At 43.2% G+C, this 22,106-nt stretch overlaps 1 protein-coding gene across 1 annotated transcript in view; it reads left to right on the top strand.

Annotated features, from left to right (window-relative positions):
- Positions 1-22,106, top strand: part of LOC140922134 (KICSTOR complex protein SZT2-like) — a 71,901-nt gene that overhangs the window by 4,780 nt on the left and 45,015 nt on the right. The window contains exons 6-19 of the mRNA XM_073372155.1: positions 468-605; positions 1,491-1,626; positions 2,836-2,971; positions 4,095-4,176; positions 4,511-4,544; positions 4,971-5,060; positions 5,280-5,334; positions 5,923-6,021; positions 6,558-6,616; positions 6,956-7,029; positions 7,664-7,686; positions 8,688-8,783; positions 9,169-9,207; positions 10,169-10,298. Of these exons, the coding sequence (XP_073228256.1) occupies positions 468-605; positions 1,491-1,626; positions 2,836-2,971; positions 4,095-4,176; positions 4,511-4,544; positions 4,971-5,060; positions 5,280-5,334; positions 5,923-6,021; positions 6,558-6,616; positions 6,956-7,029; positions 7,664-7,686; positions 8,688-8,783; positions 9,169-9,207; positions 10,169-10,298 (1,191 nt within the window). The remainder of the gene's footprint in view (positions 1-467; positions 606-1,490; positions 1,627-2,835; positions 2,972-4,094; positions 4,177-4,510; positions 4,545-4,970; positions 5,061-5,279; positions 5,335-5,922; positions 6,022-6,557; positions 6,617-6,955; positions 7,030-7,663; positions 7,687-8,687; positions 8,784-9,168; positions 9,208-10,168; positions 10,299-22,106) is intronic.

Genomic DNA, 22,106 nt, shown 5'->3' with positions numbered 1-22,106 from the left:
TATTACTAGTTTGTAATCCAAACACTCTCAATTGTTTCATGGTCATTGAACTTTAACTCCAAGCAAAATAAAGAGATAAAAGTTCCATGCATGAATTTTATCAGTGTCATGTTTTTGAAATTTGCAATACCCATCATCCTCTTCTATTTAAATTATTAAAAATGTGCATAATTTTTTATATGTAATGAATGTCAATAGTAAATATCATGTCTTTTTGACAGGAAAAAATAACAGATTCCCATTTTGGGATATTTTAGGGTATTTAAAGAACACCCATAAAAATCCCAAATTTAGCAAAGTGAGACAAGTCCCAACCAGGGAATTCCCAACTAAGTTCCCTGATTGGGACTTGTCTCACTCTTCCAAATTTGGGATTTTTGTGGGTAATCTTTAAATACCCTAAAATATCCAAAAATGGGAATCTGTTATTTTTTCCTGTGTTTATTATTTAAACTTCTTCCTTTAAGGTGCTCATTCAAGGTTGTCTGGTGACAGAACAGAATGTAAATACTGTGCTAGAATTGATTCAAGACCAGCTGAAAGGTTTAGAAGACTTCCTTGCTAAGACTACCTCTACGTTACATGGCTATGATGGCAGTGAGGAGGTAAAGTTTGTGCAGAAAAAAAATATATATATATCTGTGTGATTTTGCTAAACAGTGCCCGCTTAGTTTTTGCTTTGTTCAAGCCAGTGTAGCTGGAAAAAAACTAGGGGGCTTGCCATCTTGCTGGGTGTCAGCAGAGAGCCCAGGTCCAGACCTATCCATGGGTGGGTGGCTGACTTGTTTTGTGTCAAAATCAGGGGAGTAGGGAGGGGAGATTTTGTCACTTTGGTTAGAGTTTCAAGTCAGAAAGCAGTACAAAGTCAGAGAATTTTTCTTTTGGGCTTGCCCAGCCAAATCAATGCTGTGACTTATAATCAAAACACTTCTAGCAGAGCTTGGGGGAAGTGATTGACTAGACATAAGCTTCATGGGTGGGGAGGGTGAGTAGTTGTTCCTTGGACTTGGCTGTCTAGAGACTCAGTACAGGCACCTTGTGTGAAATCCAGACAGATATATATTTTGGCGGTGGCCTAAAAGTAATTATGATAGCCTGAATGGACCTGCCCAAACCTATTTAAGGAAGAAGTTCAGGGTTATAGCTGGTATCTAAGTCTCTCACTATACAAAACATACAAACATGCTAGATGTGCAGCTATTCAGAACAGCAACTGGCCAGCAGTCCATTGTACAATAAGGATCATGTAGTGTTTACGAGTATGAACTCCATCAAACATATTGGAAATAAATGCAAAACGCTTGAGCTAACTTTAATGTTGATTTTAAGATTTGTACTCTTTATGGTTTCCATTGTTAGAGATTTTCTTATTTTGATTTCATGTTTTATTGTAGCCCATACATATCAGCCAATCAGAATGTTGGATTTGCATTTGAGTACTGTCTAGTAGAATTATTATTATTTTTTTATCATGATTATCCTATTTTCAGAGTAATAAAGCTGAAAGTGACCAAGGAGGGAGGCATGAGGATTCAGTGACGCTCATGTCCCCTGAGGCTGGACCCATTGCAATAATGCGGAACACTCTTCTGGCGCTTCAGCTGCTTCCGTGCAATGCAAGTGCAGGTAACATTGAGCTCTTGAAATCCTAAATTAGAGTAAATGTGGCAGATGCAGGGTTGTCAGAAAGTTTTGAATAATATGATATTTTATTTAAAACAATAATATAATAATATTTTATTTAAAAACTGCCGTCCTCAAAGAAATGCCAAGCAGAGTAGCAGGCCAATAGTAGGGACCTTAAGCAAGGATGACAACGACGACGGCAGTGAAAACGTCAGTAAAAAAATGAATTTGCGCTCTTTCAAACTTGATCGCGTCTATTTGGACCAACTCAATATGTCAAAAGCAGGTGACTTTTCCTGGAGTTGAACTCTAAATGATTTTATTCAGGTGCAAAAAGAGGAAGGAAAATTCGTTGTCGCATGTCCACGTCCTCCATAAAATGGCAAATTAGGAGGTTTCACGTCGTAGTCGTGCAGTGGACCTCAAAGAAATGTTCTAAAAACCGTGATGCACGTGTAGAACCGTTGTTTTGATCATTAAACCTATTGCTTTTTGAAGTCGTCGTTGTGGTCATCGTTGTAGTTGCTTAAGCTCCCCACTAACCAAGTAGGTGGTGGTTTTCACTGGCAGCCGGCTATGTTTGACAACCCTGCAGATGTAAAATGCTGCTTTTCTATCTTCTGCACCATAACTGTGAATGAAAGACGTGATGCAAAACTACTATGGTGTCACTTTTCAAATAAAATCTACTCAGCAGTAGTTTCCTGTGAGTTGTTGCATGTACTTCTTATTATGCTGTATTTTTTATACATTAGGTGGTTCCCATCTTTTGAACTCCCCTGTGAATGAAATCCTATGGTGCGATTATTCAAATGAGCCATTTGAGGTGCCACCCAGGCGCAGTTGCCGTTGATGCTTTTTCACTTAACTTACGTTATCTTAAATTCTATGCTTTTCCCCCACATACGTGCCAACTCTTCCGTATTATCTGGGAGTCTCCCGGATACGACACCAATCTGCAGGTCTCCCGTACGGGTCACCACATCTCCCGTATAAAAATCATCTTTTGAGCTTTTCTGTGCCTTAGTTTGAGATTTAGCCCATTTTTAGCTCAAAACAGAATTTTTCTTATTCGTAGTACGGTTTCTGGGGCGTTTTTGCACCTATTTAGTCACTGACAAAGATTATTTCTGGCATCAAAACTATGATCGCAAATTTTGATGGTTTGTACTTCATGCAACACTTCATTCTTCACTTCTTTCTGATCAGGGGCTGTTGTGATCACTGATGGGGTATTTGCACTTCCCGATGCTTCAGCAGTTGATTCTCTTTTGGCGCAGTTCAGAGCCAGCACTGTTTGCTGTTCTTTTATTAAAGTTGGAAGTGGTTTTCATGCCCACTGCAGGTTTGTATTTTTTGACAATAACAAAAAAACAAAATACACATAATTAATTTCATAAACAGAATTAGAAGTAGAATTATTGAAGTTATTTTTTGAAAGAGCATTACTTTCATGTTGCTCATACATGGGGATCATCAACTAGGCCTTCTAGCTGATTTAATTTGTCCACAAAACATTGAATTTTGTATTGAACACTTAGGCTTTCAAAAATTATAAATTCTTTTAAGGAAAACATAATATTAATATGAGTATACTTCGTTTGAGCCAGTTTAAAAATATGGTAATTAAATTGAATAAATAAATAAGAGAAGAAACATTCAATATTTAAATTAAAATTGTTGTGAGTCATATGCATTGATGCAATTAAACTGTTTTCTTTGACATTTTTAATAAAAGTTTACTATTTAAATGCATGGTTTTAATAATCATTTTTTTATAGATGGTTTTCACGGCACTGACGTCATCAAATTGTGAAGTCAAGACAGCTATATAGGTTTTACAAATTCTCATTTACACAAGGTTGAAGATAAACAAAAAATGAATCCTTGTACAAGTTTCCAGTCCCATAGCATGTTTCATTTCGAAAATACAGCAATTTGAACTTCTAAGTTTTCACAGTGTGTGACACAACATATGAATGCTATTTTGTGGAAAGAAAGCCTCTCCTCATGATTTTCAGGAGTTTAACCATTTTAAGTATTAGAAGATGTGTTCATGCTCATGTATGCTAGTTCTGGAATGAAAAGAAAGAGCTTTTATGGAAAAGTGAACTCCAGATGTTTTCGTTGATTTCCAGTGGCCATATTTGGGGTGTCTAAAAAACACAGACCTTGAAAACCCTCACTGTGTTTTCTAGACATCCAATTTGTGTACCAAAACTGTACACAAATATGGCGTCTCCATACAAAGCTCTACAATGGTGCGTGAAACGTTTCAGCAAATAACTCGGAAACTGTGGGCGACATAGACCTGAGACTTGGACAAATTGTTTATATAATATCAGTCTTTTGTGAAATTTCGTTTTCTTGGCTTCTTCTACAGGATGGTTTCAATTTATTTTTTGTGCCGTGTTTATTGCGTGACAGTGAAAATGATCTAATAATTATTGTCTTTTATTTCTTCTCAGCCTTGCTTATGTTCCACACTGCGACCTGATGCAGTTCATTGCCATGGCAAGCTCAGGAGCTTATCTTGCTAATGCTCCTCCTGTGAGTAAAAAATTTCCCCACATGACTCGGCATATATAATAGCCTGGGATTTAAACTCAGCACATGGACTCCTGATTGTTTTTAGTAGACAAACTTATAGGGGTAGGGGACCCTCTTCCTCTTTCTCTCCTTATTTTTTTTTGTCTTGCTCTTTGACTTCATGCCGCACTCCACTATCTGAATGCCTGGAACAGGCTAACTCATACAATGTACATATAGTTTGATCAGTGCTAGATGCCACAGGATTCCCAACCTGTGATTTAAGTTTGAATTGCAGTAGATCAACAGAAGTTTTTCTTGCCATTTGTTTGAGAAAGTGATGTGTTGTTTTTAGGTTTCCAGAGCAGCTAAGGGTGCAGATGGAGCAGGTATTTATTGTTTACCGTTAAAAGAATAATTGTACTTTAATCTTTAATGAATTGCTGTACATTTTGTTAGTCGCATTAGCAATATTATGGTTCATGTGATGTATGATCTTTATCATTTAATATGTATATGTCTTTTAACATATTTGATTCCTTTCTCTAAGTGTACATTTGTCCATGCTAGATTTCTTTTGAATAATTTGTTTTTTCATTATGCTCAGGAAGTTTTTGTGCTATTGGTTATCTCAAACCTAATTCCCCTCTCCTCAGAAACCAACATTTTGACAAATTGAAATTAGATATGGAATGATAGATGAATAAAAACAAGATCAATGTGCTAGCTCTTAATCATTACTTACTTGCTTATTTATTTATTTATTTATTTATATAAATAAATAATCGTTTGTGCATGTTCTTTTTTTTCCACAGAGGACTTCACCATGAATCTCTACCACAAGGCTCTTCTCTGCTGGAGCTTTCAAAGAGACTTTGATCTAAGCAAGATTGATTCGTGGATAGGTAGGTGTTAATTCATAAACATGACTTGTCAAAACCGGCCTCTACCTCTTCTACAAGCTCACAAGATTTCTGTACTGGCTGGCTGTGCAAGCTTTAGTTAGTTTTCCTGGTCCAGAAGTCCCAATCCTACACCTAACATGTAAAAGGTTAGAGGTCAGACCTGACCTTTGTTTCATTTGCTGCAGTGTAATTTTTATTTCTTCCTTTTTATGATTGAAGGTGATTGCTTAGAATTGAGCAGTGAGGATTTAGCCTGGGCATTTAAAGGCAAAAGGTAATGAGTGATTAAGGGTCTGTTACAATGTTCCAAAGCACTTATTGTTTTGTTTGTCAGTTGTTTTTAGTGGGAGGCAAGGTAGTCTATTGGTTTTGATTATCCATCAAGGGTCATTCTTGAGTCCTGGTCTTGGCCATTGTGTTGTGTTCTTGGGCGAGACATTTAACTCCTACTGTGCCTCACTCCACCCATGGGGTGTATAAATGGGATGGGTAGCGGCAAATTTATGTTGGGGAGGGACAACATTGCAATGGGTTAGGATCAGGGGGAATAGAATCATTCCTATCACTTCATGTTGTGGACATCCAGATATCTATGCTCTGGCCTTACGGGCTTCTTTGTCTGGACGCAGACTTTTTTACCTTGTCTGTTGTTTAAAGCTTACCTGTTTGTTTGGAAGTTTTTTTTTCAGATGTTTTGGTTAGTGCTTTAGCCTTAATCATGTCTTGTAGCTGTTGCATATTTTACGACTTTGTTTTAATGGTAACAGGCTGACAGGGCAGCTTATCTTAATTTCCTCCACAGTGCCTCTTTGCAGAACCTCTGAAGTTTCGAAAATATCATAATAAATCATGTTTGTTTCAGGTCAATGTCCTATGCCCTGAGTGAGTGGGAAAAGAATGCGATGCAGCCGTCAATGCGTAAAAGGCACCTTGAGACCAAACTTCACACCAGTATCACCAGGTATCTTACACTTCTTCATAAATGTACTCCTTTTTCATCAAGACTACCAATTTCAAGCAAACAGCGCAATTCAAAATTTCAGTTGTGTAGGAGCTGCTCAAAATGTCTCTCCTGATTGGTCGTAGAAAACATTGACTCGTCATTCTTTGAATTGTTTCAGTATTGTTTGGGGTCAGGGTTAGGCACCATTGGTGACTTCTCTTCCGAGCATCTGCTACATGACCCCAAAATTTTTTTGATTTTTTAAGCAGTAGTTGTTGTGAACGTCTACCCAATCCTTTGAAGGCTTAAGAATCAGCATTGCTATTCGTTTACACACGAGAACGATATTTATCCAGTTACGAAACTGTGCATAGCACAAGCGAGTGGCAAACAAGAAAACTGCGAGTCGCTTTGCTTAATTATAAATCAGGTCATGTATTTACTGATGTTGCAGTGAAGAAAGCAGGTGATCAAGACTTGTTAATCCGATAATTTTTGTGACCTTAAACAGGTATTTTTGGTCACAAATTTTGTAACTCTTATTCAATTAACAGTGTTCTTAGTGTGCGACTTAGAGAAGGATATTCAATTCAAGATGTGTCTATAACGAAAGGTAAGTGGAGCACATTGCCTACAAATTACAGTGTCTAATGTACGGTAAATATAGAGTATACCTTGTGGTAGCAGAGCACAGCGTCTCTGACATTCAGTACAAGAAAGTGTGTTAGTTGAAAAGGGCGTGGTCTCTGGTGCAAGTGCTTTACCTACCAGTCTCGGACAACCGCAAATGACTTTTTTTTAGCCCTGGAACTAGTGCTGTATCACATCCTCTCAAAGTTTGGGAATGCTCACAGCGCAGCTTGTTTCTTTTTCTTTTTCTTTCTTTGTCAGTAAGCCAAAAGACCTAATCAGTGTGTTCTCTTGTACTTTGTGAATTTTTTCTTTCGTTAAGGTGGAAAGCAACTACAAGTGACGCTGACCATCCCTTGGAAACATAACGTGCAGATCGAATATTTGGCGCTTTCTGTAAGTGGATTTATCACACGCTGTTTACGTTTTCTCGCTATTCCATTTCCTATTCATTAGTTTTAGATCCGGAGTGTAAATGCTAAAGCTTTGTTGGGAGAAACAGTAAGAGTTATGGTACTGTCCCAACGTAAGCACTTCTGAAGGGTATCACTTTGTGGTAGAAACAACTTTGGAGTAGAATTCTTTGTAATAATACTCATAAAAAATGCACTTTGAGTGTCCATGTATTCAGGACTAGAGCGCTAATGGAGGACACTATTCTAATTTTTACGTCACATTCTGGTGACAGGGCCGCCATTTTACGTGGTCATCCGAGCCATGGGAAGGTCTACCCGTTTTCAGGGCAAAGGGAGTACCTTCATTTCTCAGTTATTTTAAGACCCTGAGTGTTGGTCCGGCCCACGGAATCGAACCCACAACCTCCCGCTCTGCAGTTAATTGCTCTACCGACTGAGCTAATCTTACTGCGGTAAAAAATTGCATTTCAAATGACACTTTCATAAAATGCTTGTAGCCTGTGTACGGACCCCCCCTCCCCTCAGGAAACCTTCTCCGATTTTTCCTGTGGGGAGGGGGGTCTGTACACGGGCTAAATGCTTGCGGTAGTCTCATTTTGTGTTTGCTTTTGTAGGCGTGGCCTCTTACCCCTACCAAGTAAGTTATTAGGTCCTGTTTTTTTATTATTTAAATATCAACTCGGGGAAGAGGGTGAGCTGACAACGGCATTCTATTTTCTCACCTTCGCCCTATACATGACCGCCCGTAGATCCAAGTCAAACGTCGGAGTTCGCATGTGATTATATTGCTTATACTACTACATGAGAAATTTTTGCAATTTGATTGGCTTAGAGCAGTGGTATTTCAGCTTAATTTGAAATACCTACATGTGAAAATTACAACCTTTTGCGGTTAGTCGTATAAACAAATAATAGCATGATTTGTACGTGATTTTTGGCATAAATACCACTCGTGATATTTCAAAATTGTCCCAAATGTCACTCGCCTAACGGCTCGTGAAATTACGTATAACAATTTTGAAATATAACTCGTGGTATTTATGCCAAATATCACTACCAATCATGCTATTACCTATACTAATGAGCGAAATCTAGTGTTTTTACTCATTAACGTTTTAACTTTTGGTTCGTTGCATAAGTTCAGCGTTTGAACCGGATGCTAGTAAAAAAAATCGCCAATTCTTGGGGCCCTCCATACGTTTTCCCTGCGGTAAATGGAAGTTTAATTATGATTTTGCTTTTCACGGTGTTCAATCTCACTCGGTCAAATTTCTTGATTGTGGCAATCATGTCAACTCTGTTACAGACCTCTCTGCCTGCCCCCTCCCCCCGAATGAACTAAATTTCCTCATTTCTTAATAATCCTAAATGAGTAAAGCTAACGTTACCGCTATCAGTCAAGTGCATGAAAAATCGAGTCACGCGAGGAAATGTAACACGCGTGGTGTCACGCGTCATGGTTTCTTGTGCGCGTGATTTTTTTCTTGTAGTCTGCGAAACACTTCAGTATGTGGAAGATCACTTCACCCTAGGCGATTCAATATGCGTGGTACCACGTATCGCTTTTTCTCGCGCACTAGCGCGCGTTCCTCTCGTGGTCTACAGCTCATTCTGCATAATTGCATTTTTCTTGTCTAGCCGCATCACTCATGTTGAAGTAACAATAGAGGCACCTTATGAGTTCCTTCATGATGTTCTTTATCCAACCAAACAACCCTTCAGTAGTGGTTACAGGTAAAATGACTTGCTCATTCTACACTTTGGTAAATAAGTCGACAAAGATTGTAAAGGTTGTAGAGATCGTAACGAAAGCAGCAATCGTAACGATCATAGCAGTGGTAACTACCTTAATAATCGTGACCATCTTAGCAATCGTAGCGATCGTAGTGATTGTATCGCGGAATGTAGCGATCGTAACGATCGTAACGACAGCAATTGCTAAGATAGACTTAAGTGTCATTTTAATGCTTGTTTCTATATGATTACTAGTCAGTCATTTTGTTTAATAGCTAAAGATAGCTTGACCTGGCGTTTTATAGGAATAGATGGTGGATAATTGTCGTTAACTGTGAAATTGTCGTCATAGGTTATTCTTAGATGTGTTTCTTTTCCCTTCCAGAACCCTGGTGGTCCGACGATTTCGCCAAACAATGAAAAGGTAACAAAAGCAGGATGTGTTGTGTAGTGATTTCAACACGCGTCTCAGTTTAGTTCATGGAAGATGGGTGAAATAGCATACTATTGAACTTCAGTGAAAAAAGGGTCAGGATGATGTCCAAATTTGACAGCATTGCAGCCTAAAGATCGCCTATTTTAATGGTCTATTTTAATCACACACGAGAAAGTATGGTTCAAAATCTTTTCAAATTTCACTGCGCATAATAATTTGCTTGAATGCTCTCTTTTACATGTAACGTGAGTATTTTTTTATTTCTCTTTCCCTTTAAGTACGTTCTGTGCTCATTCAGAAGTTTAGGCTATAGAACGACACAATAGTGCATATATTGACTTGGTATATCGAGTGTCACCCGAAATGTAACTGTTGGCTTCCACCAAACTCAGAAATCAGTGAGTTGTACCGTAAAATTCCGAAAATAAGCCCCGGTGCTTATAGCTTTCAAAGACCCTTTTTGAGGGGCTTATTTTTGGAGGGGCTTATATTCGGAGAGGCTTATCTACGTATGGAAAATTGCTTTTCAAAATCGACTGGGCTAGTCTTATAGTTAGAAGTAAATTTACCGTTTGTGCTTTGTTTTACTTTGTATTTGAGGGCAATTTTCCAAGTACAAGCCCCCGGGGTCTTATAATTTTTTTTTTTTTTTGGGGGGGGGGGGGCGATTTAACCGAGGGTTTTTTGCGTTACCGGTTTGGGGGGCTTATTTTCGGAATTTTACGGTATGGTCACCAATGTCAAGATGGCATTTGACATTTGCCAATTTAAAAACGAATGCGTCGCGCAATTGTTTCTGGGATTGTTACTGAGGACTCGCCAGTCAGCTATTGGCCAATTTTTTCGTTGCCCCTAGTAACAATCCCAGAAGCCTTTGCAAAAGTAAACTCGTCCCGGTTTTCTCGTTTCTTAAGTGATGAATACATGTTAAAGTGAAATTATGTTTCAGTTTGCAGAGTGCAGATGAGATGCTTGTCCACCTTCAGTCCTTCTCGTCCAATTCCAGTTATTACACCATACCTGAAAGCACCAAGAATGGAGTTCCGCTGTTCTATCTTCCACCCAACTCTAATAACCCTGTAAGTATGAGTGCTCTTAAGGCCAGCCTGATGAAACAATCGACATTTCGTGACGTCACCACTGGTTTCCTTGCAAAATGACGTCTCAGGAACGAGCGCAGACATTCTATACTGATGACGTGTCACTACCCAGATCTGGGTACCAATCACAATGGTGACAACAGCGACAACGACAACAACAGTGACAACAATGACAACAGTAAGACCAGCGAGAACGGTGACAGCAGTGACAACACCGACAACAGTGACCACAGTGAGAAAAATGACAACAGCGACAACAGTGACAAAAGGTGAAAACAGTGACAACAACTACAACAGTGACAACAGTGATCACGGTGACAACGGTGACAACAGCGAAAAAAGTGAAAACAGTGACAACAGCTAAGACAGTGACAACGGTGACAACCGCGACAAAAGTGACAACAGTGACAACGGTGACAACGATCACAACAGCGACAACGGTGACAATGGCAACAACAGCGCCAACAGTGACAGTGGTGACAACAGCGACAACAGTGACAACAGCAACAACTGTGAAAGCGGTAAAAGTAACAACAGCGAAAACGGTGACAATGGTGACAACAGTGACAACGCTGTCAACGTGACAACAGCGACAACGCTGACAACGGTTAAAACAGCGACAACCGTGACAACACCGACAACGGTGACAACAGCGACAATGGCGACAACAGTAACAACAGCGAAAACGGTAAAAACAGCGACAATGGTGACAACGGTGACAACAGCAACGACAGCAACAACAACGACAACGATGACAACGGTGACAAAAGCGACAACGGTGACAACAGCAAAAACGGTGACAACAGCGACAACAGTGAGGAAGGGTGACAACGGTAACAACGATAACAACAGCGACTACAGTGACAACAACGACAAGGGTAACAACAGCGACTACAGTGACAACAACGACAAGGGTAACAACAGCGACAACAGTGACAACGGTGACAACAGCGACAATGGCAAAAACAGTGTCAACAGCAACAACGGTGACAAAAGCGACAACAGTGACAAACGCCTCAACAGCGAGAACAGTGACAACAGCGACAACACTGAAAACGGTGACAACAGCAACAACAGTGACACCAGCGACAACGGTGACAACCGTGACAACAGCTACAACGGTGACAACAGCGACAACGGTGACAACCGTGAAAACAGCGACAACAGTGACAACGGCAACAACAGTGACAAAAGTAACAACAGCACCAACAGCGACAACGGTGACAACGGTGACAACAGCGACAGCAATAACAACGGTGATAACAGCGACAACTGTGACAACACCCTCAACGGCGAGAACAGTGACAACAGCGACAACACTGAAACCGGTGACAACAGCAACAACAGTGACAACAGCGACAACGGTGACAACCGTGACAACAGCTACAACGGTGACAACAGCGACAACGGTGACAACGGTGACAACAGCGAGACTGGTGACAACCGAGACAATAGCGACAACAGTGAGAACAGTGAAAACAGTAATAACGGCGACAACGGTGACAACAGTGACAACGGTGACAACTGTAACAACAGTGACACAGTGACAACGTTGAAAACAGTGGCAACGGTGACAACGTTGACAACACTGACAACGGTGACAACGTTGATACCAGTGACAACAGTGGCAACGGTGACAACAGTGACAACGGTGACAACGTTCACAACGGTGACAACGGTAACAACGTTGACAACGGTGACAACGGTGACAAAAGCGACAACAGTGACAAGGGTAACAACAGCGACAATGGTGACAACGGTGTCAACAGCGACAATGGTGACAACAGTGACAACGGTTAAAACGTTGACAACTGCAACAACCGTGGCAACGGTAACAACAGTAAAAACGGTGACAACAGTGACAACGGTGACAATGTTGACAACAGTGACAACAGTGACAAGGTTACAGTGACAACGGTGACATTGGTGACAAAAGTAAAAACGTTGAGCACAGTGACAACGTTGACAACAGCGACAACGGTGACAACGTTGAGAACAGTGACAACGGTGACAACGTTAACAACAGTGACAACGGTGATAACGTTGACAACACTGACAACGGAGACAAGGTTACAACAGTGACAACGGTGACAACAGTGACAACGGTGAAAACGTTGACAACAGTGACAACGGTGACAACGTTGACAATCGTGACAACGGTGACAACGGTGAAAACGTTGACAACACTGACAACGGTGACAACGTTACAACAGTGAGAACGGTGACAACGTTGACAACAGTGAAAATGTTGGCAACAGTGACAACAGTGACAACAGTTACAACGGTGACAACATTAACAACAGCAACAACAGTGACAACGGTGACAAAAGTGACAACGGTAACAGTGGTGACAGCGTTGACAACAGTGACAACGGTGACAACAGTGACAACGTTGACAACACTGAGAACTGTGACAACGTTACAACAGTCACAACGGTGACATTGGTGACAACACTGACAACTGTGACAACGTTACAACAGTGACAACGGTGATAACGGTGAGAAAAGTGACAACGGTGTCAACAGCGACAACGGCGACAACGGTGACAACAGCGATAAAGGTGACAACGGTGAAAACTTGACACTAGTGACAACGGTGAAAACTTTGACAACATTGACAACAGTGACAACAGTGACAACGTTGACAACAGTGACAACGGTGACAACGTTGACAACAGTGACTACGATAACAACGTTGACAACATTGACAACCGTGACAACGTTGACAATGTTGACAACAGTGAAAACGGTGACAACGGTGATAAAAGTGACAACGGTGACAACGTTGGCAACAGTGTCAACGGTGACAACATTGACAACAGCAACAACAGTGACAACGTTGACAACGGTGACAACAGTGACAACGGTGACAACAGTGACAAGGGTGACAACGGTGACAACAGTGACAACATTGACAGCAGTGACAACGTTACAACAGTAACAACATTGACAACACTGACAATGTTACAACAGTGACACCGGTGACAACGGTGACAACACTGACAACTGTGACAACGTTACAATAGTGACAACGATGACAACGGTGACAACGTTCACAACGGTGACGACGGTGACAACGTTGACAACGTTGACAACATTACAACGATGACAACGGTGACAACAGTGAGAACGTGACAACTGTGACAAACGTGACAACGGTGATAACGTTGGCAACAGCGACAACAGTGACAACGGTAAGAACAGTGACAACAGTGACAACGGTGACAACTTTGACAACATTGACAAGGGTGACAAGAGTGACAATGGGGACAACAGTGACAACGGGGACAACAGCGAAAACGGTGACAACAGTGACAATAGTGACAATGTTGACAACGGTGAAAACGGTGACAGCAGTGACAACGGTGACAACGTTGACAACAGTGACAACGGTGACAACAGTGACAACAGTCAACGTTAACAACAGTGACAACTGCGACAACATCCACAACGGTAAAAACAGCGACAACAGCGACAACAGTGAGAGCAGTGACAAAGGTGACAACAGTGACAACGTTCACAACGTTGACAACGGTGACAACAGTGACAGGGGTGACAACGGTGACAACAGTGAAAACTTTGACAACAATGACAACAGTGACAACAGTGACAACGGTGACAACATTGACAACAGCGACAATGGTAAAAAGGGTTAACCACAGTGACAACAGTGACAACGGTGACAACGGTAAAAACGTTAAACACAATGACAACGGTGACGACAGTGACAACGTTGACAACATTGACAACAGCGACAAGGGTAAAAACGGTGACCACAGTGACAACAGTGAAAACGTTGACAACGGTGACAACAGTGATAACGGTGGGACCCGCGATAACGGTGACAACGGTGACAACGGTGACAACAATGAGAACGGTGACAACGTTGACAACAGTGACAACTGTGACAACAGTGACAACAGTGACAACGATGACAACGGTGAGAACGGTGACAACAGTGACAACTGTGACAACACTGAAAACGGTGACAACGTTGACAACAGTGACAACGGTGACAAAAGTGACAACGGTGACAACAGTGACAACGTTGACAACACTGACAACGGTGACAACGGTGACAACGTTGACAACGGTAACAACAGTGACAAGGGTGAAAACGGTGACAACAGTGAAAACTTTGAGAACAATGACAACAGTGACAACAGTGACAACGGTGACAACATTGACAACAGCGACAACGGTAAAAAAGGTGACCACAGTAACAACAGTGACAACGGTGACAACAGTGACACCCGTGATAACGGTGACAAGAGTGACAACGGTGACAATACTGACAACAGTGACAATGTTGACAACGTTGACAACGGTGACAACAGTGACAAGGGTGACAACAATGACAACAGTGACAACGGTGACAACGTTGACAACGTTGACAACAGTGATAACGCTGACAACAGTGACAACGGGGACAACAGCGAAAACGGTGAAAACAGTGACAACAGTGACAATGTTGACAACGGTGTCAACGGTGACAACAATGACAGCAGTGACAACGGTGACAACGTTGACAACAGTGACAACGGTGACAACAGTGACAACAGTGACAATGCTGACAACGCTGTTAACGGTGACAACGGTGAAAGCAGTGACAACGGTGACAACGTTGACAACAGTGACAAGGGTGACAACAGTGACAACAGTCAATGTTAACAACAGTGACAATAGCGACAACATCCAAACAGTGCCAACACTGACAACTGTGACAATGTTGACAACGTTGACAACGGTGACAACACTGACAACAGTGACAATGTTGACAACATTGACAACGGTGACAACAGTGACAAGGGTGACAACGGTGACAACAGTGACAACGGTGACAACGTAGACAACAGTGACAACGGTGACAACGGGGACAACAGCGAAAACGGTGACAACAGTGACAGTGTTGACAACGTTGACAACAGTGACAACGGTGACAACAGTGACAACGGTGACAACGTTGACAACAGTGACAACGGTGACAACAGTAACAACGGGAACAAGAGCGAAAACGGTGACAACAGTGACAACAGCGACAACGTTGACAACGTTGACAACGGTGACAACGGTGACCACAGTAATAACGATGACAACAGCGAAAACGGTGACAACAGTGACAGCGGTGACAACGTTGAGAACAGTGACAACAGCAACTACCCTGACAACGGTGACAACACCGACAACAACGACAACGATGACAACAGCGATAATAGGGACAACGGTGACAACGTTGACAACGTTGACAACGGTGACAACGGTGACAACAGTGACAAGGGTGACAATGGTGACAACAGTGAAAACTTCGACAACAATGACAAAAGTGACAACGGTGACAACGATGACAACGGTGACACCCGTGATAACGGTGACAAGGGTGACAACGGTGACAACAGTGAGAACGGTGACAACGTTGACAACAGTGACAACTGTGACAACAGTGACAACGGTAACAACGTTGACAACGTTGACAACGGTGACAACAGTGACAAGGGTGTCAAGGGTGACAACAGTGAAAACTTTGACAACAATGACAACAGTGACAACAGTGACAACGGTGACAACATTGACAACAGCGACAACGGTAAAAAAGGTGACCACAGTAACAACGGTGACAAGGGTGACAACGGTGACAACACTGACAACAGTGACAATGTTGACAACGGTGACAACAGTGACAAGGGGGACAACGGTGACAACAGGGACAACGGTGACAACGTTGACAACAGTGACAACCGTGACAACAGTGACAACGGGGACAACAGCGAAAACGGTGACAACAGTGATAACAGTGACAATGTTGACAACGGTGTCAACGGTGACAACAATGACAGCAGTGACAACGGTGACGACGTTGACAACAGTGATAACGGTGACGACAGCGACAACAGTGACAATGTTGAGAACGCTGTTAACGGTGACAACGGTGAAAGGAGTGACAACGGTGACAACGTTGACAACAGTGACAACGGTGACAACAGTGACAACAGTTAACGTTAACAACAGTGACAACAGCGACAACATCCACAACGGTAAAAACAGCGACAACAGCGACAACAGTGAGAGCAGTGACAACGGTGACAACAGTGACGACGTTGGCAACAGTGACAACAGCGACAACATCCACACAGTGACAACACTGACAACAGTGACAATGTTGACAACGTTGACAACGGTGACAACACTGACAACAGTGACAATGTTGACAACGTTGACAACGGTGACAACAGTGACAAGGGTGACAACGGTGACAACAGTGACAACGGTGACAACAGTGACAACAGTGACAACGGGGACAACAGTGACAACGGGAACAACAGTGAAAACGGTGACAACAGTGACAACAGTGACAATGTTGACAACGGTGTTAACGGTGACAACGGTGACAGCAGTGACAACGGTGACAACGTTGACAACAGTGACAACGGTGACAACAGTGACAACAGTCAACGTTAACAACAGTGACAACAGCGACAACATCCACAACGGTAAAAACAGCGACAACAGCGACAACAGTGAGAGCAGTGACAACGGTGACAACAGTGACGACGTTGGCAACAGTGACAACAGCGACAACATCCACACAGTGACAACACTGACAACAGTGACAATGTTGACAACGTTGACAACGGTGACAACACTGACAACAGTGACAATGTTGACAACGTTGACAACGGTGACAACAGTGACAAGGGTGACAACGGTGACAACAGTGACAACGGTGACAACAGTGACAACAGTGACAACGGGGACAACAGTGACAACGGGAACAACAGTGAAAACGGTGACAACAGTGACAACAGTGACAATGTTGACAACGGTGTTAACGGTGACAACGGTGACAGCAGTGACAACGGTGACAACGTTGACAACAGTGACAACGGTGACAACAGTGACAACAGTCAACGTTAACAACAGTGACAACAGCGACAACATCCACAACGGTAAAAACAGCGACAACAGCGACAACAGTGAGAACAGTGACAACGGTGACAACAGTGACGTTGGCAACAGTGACAACAGCGAGAACATCCACACAGTGACAACACTGACAACTGTGACAATGTTGACAACGTTGAGAACGGTGACAACAGTGACAAGGGTGACAACGGTGACAACAGTGACAACGGTGACAACGTTGACAACAGTGACAACGGTGACAACGGGGACAACAGCGAAAACGGTGACAACAGTGACAACAGTGACAATGTTGACAACGTTGACAACAGTGACAACGGTGACAACTGTGACAACGGTGACAACGTTGACAACAGTGACAACGGTGACAACAGTGACAACGGGAACAACAGCGAAAACGGTGACAACAGTGACAATGTTGAGAACGGTGTTAACGGTAACAACGGTGACAGCAGTGACAACGGTGACAACGTTGACAACAGTGACGACGGTGACAACAGTGACAACAGTCAACGTTAAAAACAGTGACAACAGCGACAACATCCACAACGGTACAAACAGCGACAACAGCGACAACAGTGAGAGCAGTGACAACGGGGACATTAGTGACAACGTTGACAACGTTGACAACGGTGACAACGGTGACAACAGTGACAAGTGTGACAATGGTGACAACAGTGAAAACTTCGACAACAATGACAAAAGTGACAACGGTGACAACGATGACAATGGTGACACCCGTGATAACGGTGACAAGGGTGACAACGGGGACAACAGTGAGAACGGTGAGAACGTTGACAGGAGTGACAACTGTGACAACAGGGACAACGGTAACAACGTTGACAACGTTGACAACGGTGACAACAGTGACAAGGGTGACAAGGGTGACAACAGTGAAAACTTTGACAACAATGACAACAGTGACAACAGTGACAACGGTAAAAAAGGTGACCACAGTAACAACAGTGACAACGGTGACAACGGTGACAACGATGACAACGGTGACACCCGTGATAACCGTGACAAGGGTGACAACGGTGACAACACTGACAACAGTGACAATGTTGACAACGTTGACAACGGTGACAACAGTGACAAGGGTGACAATGGTGAAAACAGTGACAACGGTGACAACGTTGACAACAGTGACAAGGGTGACAACAGTAACAACGGGGGCAACAGCAAAAACGGTGACAACAGTGACAATGTTGACAACGGTGTCAACGGTGACAACAATGACAGCAGTGACAACGGTGACGACGTTGACAACAGTGACAACGGTGACAACAGCGACAACAGTGACAATGTTGAGAACGCTGTTAACGGTGACAACGGTAAAACCAGTGACAACGGTGACAACTTTGACAACAGTGACAACGGTGACAACAGTGACAACAGTCAACGTTAACAACAGTGACAATAGCGACAACATCCACAACGGTAAAAACAGCGACAACAGCGACAACAGTGAGAGCAGTGACAACGGTGACAACAGTGACAACGTTGGCAACAGTGACAACAGCGACAACATCCACACAGTGACAACACTGACAACAGTGACAATGTTGACAACGTTGACAACGGTGACAACACTGACAACAGTGACAATGTTGACAACGTTGACAACGGTGACAACAGTGACAAGGGTGACAAGGGTGACAACAGTGACAACGGTGACAACGTTGACAACAGTGACAACGGGGACAACAGCGAAAACGGTGACAACAGTGACAACAGTGACAATGTTGACAACGTTTACAACAGTGACAACGGTGGCAACGTTGACAACAGTGACAACGGTGACAACAGTGACAACGTGAACAACAGCGAAAACGGTGACAACAGTGACAACACTGACAATGTTGACAACGGTGTTAACGGTGACAACGGTGACAGTAGTGACAACGGTGGGAACGTTGACAACAGTGACAACGGTGACAACAGTGGCAACAGTCAACGTTAAGAACAGTGACAGCAGCGACAACATCCACAACGGTAAAAACAGCGACAACAGCGACAACAGTGAGAGCAGTGACAACGGTGACAACGGGGACAACAGTGACAACGTTGACAACGTTGACAACGGTGACAACGGTGACAACAGTGACAAGGGTGACAATGGTGACAACAGTGAAAACTTCGACGACAATGACAACAGTGACAACGATGACAACGGTGACACCCGTGATAACGGTGACAAGGGTGACAACGGTGACAACAGTGAGAACGGTGACAACGTTGACAACAGTGACAACTGTGACAACAGTGACAACGGTAACAACGTTGACAACGGTGAGAACGGTGACAACAGTGACAACTGTGACAACACTGATAACGGTGATAACGTTGACAACGGTGAGAACGGTGACAACAGTGACAACTGTGGCAACGGTGACAACAGTGACAACAGTCAACGTTAACAACAGTGACAACAGCGACAACATCCACAACGGTAAAAACAGCGACAACAGCGACAACAGTGAGAGCAGTGACAACGGTGACAACAGTGACAACGTTGGCAACAGTGATAACAGCGACAACATCCACACAGTGACAACACTGACAACAGTGACAATGTTGACACCGTTGACAACGGTGACAACACTGACAACAGTGACATTGTTGACAATGTTGACAACGGTGACAACAGTGACAACGGTGACAACGGTGACAACAGTGACAACGTTGACAACAGTGACAACGGGGACAACAGCGAAAACGGTGACAATAGTGACAACAGTGACAATGTTGACAACGTTGACAACAGTGACAACGGTGACAACAGTGACAACGGTGACAACGTTGACAACAGTGACAACGGTGAGAACAGTGACAACGGGAACAACAGCGAAAACGGTGACAACAGTGACAATAGTGACAATGTTTACAACGGTGTTAACGGTGACAACGGTGACAGCAGTGACAACGGTGACAACGTTGACAACAGTGACAACGGTGACAACAGTGACAACAGTCAACGTTAACAACAGTGACAACAGCGACAACATCCACAACGGTAAAAACAGCGACAACAGCGACAACAGTGAGAGCAGTGATAACGGGGACAACAGTGACAACGTTGACAACGGTGACAACGGTGACAACAGTGACAAGGGTGACAATGGTGACAACAGTGAAAACTTTGACAACAATGACAACAGTGACAATGGTGACAACGATGACAACGGTGACACCCGTGATAACGGTGACAAGGGTGACAACGGTGAGAACAGTGAGAACGGTGACAACGTTGACAACAGTGACAACTGTGACAACAGTGACAACGGTAACAACGTTGACAACGGTGAGAACGGTGACAACAGTGACAACTGTGACAACACTGAAAACGGTGATAACGTTGACAACGGTGAGAACGGTGACAACAGTGACAACTGTGACAACACTGAAAACGGTGATAACGTTGACAATAGTGACAACTGTGACAACATTGAAAAAAGTGACAACGGTAAAAACGGTGGCCACAGTAACAACAGTGGCAACGGTGACAACGATGACAACGGTGACACCCGTGATAACGGTGACAAGGGTGACAACGGTGACAACAGTGAGAACGGTGACAACGTTGACAACAGTGACAACTGTGACAACAGTTACAACGGTAACAACGTTGACAACGGTGAGAACGGTGACAACAGTGACAACTGTGACAACACTGAAAACGGTGATAACGTTGACAACAGTGACAACGGTGACAAAAGTGACAACGGTGACAACAGTGACAACGTTGACGACACTGACAACGGTGACAACGGTGACAACAGTGACAACGATTACAACAGTGAAAATGGTGACAACATTGATAACAGTGACAACGGTGACAACGTTGACAACAGTGACAACAGCGACAACATCCACACAGTGACAACACTGACAACAGCGACAATGTTGACAACGTTGACAACGGTGACAACGGTGACAACGGTGACAAAGGTGACAACGGTGACAACAGTGACAACTGTGACAACGTTGACAACGATTACAACGGTAACACACGTGATAACGGTGACAACGGTGACAACAGTGAGAACGGTGACAGCGTTGACAAGAGTGACAATTGTGACAACAGTGACAACGGTAACAACGTTGACAACGGTGAGAACGGTGACAACAGTGACAACTGTGACAACACTGAAAACGGTGATAACGTTGACAACAGTGACAACGGTGAGAAAAGTGACAACGGTGACAACAGTGACAACGTTGACAACACTGACAACGGTGACAACAGTGATAACTTTGACAACAGTGAATACGGTGACAACAGTGACAACGGTGACAACGTTGGCAACAGTGACAACAGCGACAACATCCACACAGTGACAACACTGACAACAGTGACAATGTTGACAACGTTGACAACGGTGAGAACGGTGACAACAGTGAGAAGGGTGATAACGGTGACAACAGTGACAACTGTGACAACGTTGACAACAGTGACAACGGTGACAGCAGTGACAACGGGGACAACAGCGAAAACGGTGACAACAGTGACAACAGTGACAATGTTGACAACGGTGACAACGGTGACAACGGTGACAGCAGTGAGAACGGTGACAACGTTGAAAACAGTGACAACGATGACAACAGTGACAACTTTGACAACAGTGACAACGGTGACAATAGTGACAACGGGAACAACAGCGAAAACGGTGACAACAGTGACAACAGTGACAATGTCGACAACGGTGACAACGGTGACAACGGTGACTGCAGTGACAACGGTGACAATGTTGACAACAGTGACAACGGTGACAACAGTGACAACAGTCAATGTTAACAACAGTGACAACAGCGACAACGTTGACAACGTTGACAACGGTGACAACGGTGACAACAGTAATAACGATG

Source organism: Porites lutea, chromosome 12 (genome assembly GCF_958299795.1).
Source record: "Porites lutea chromosome 12, jaPorLute2.1, whole genome shotgun sequence".
In the NCBI taxonomy this organism is placed as follows: Eukaryota; Metazoa; Cnidaria; class Anthozoa; order Scleractinia; family Poritidae; genus Porites; species Porites lutea.
The sequence above is the reverse complement of the archived record's forward strand: the minus strand, read 5'-3'. Positions and strand labels throughout refer to the sequence as shown.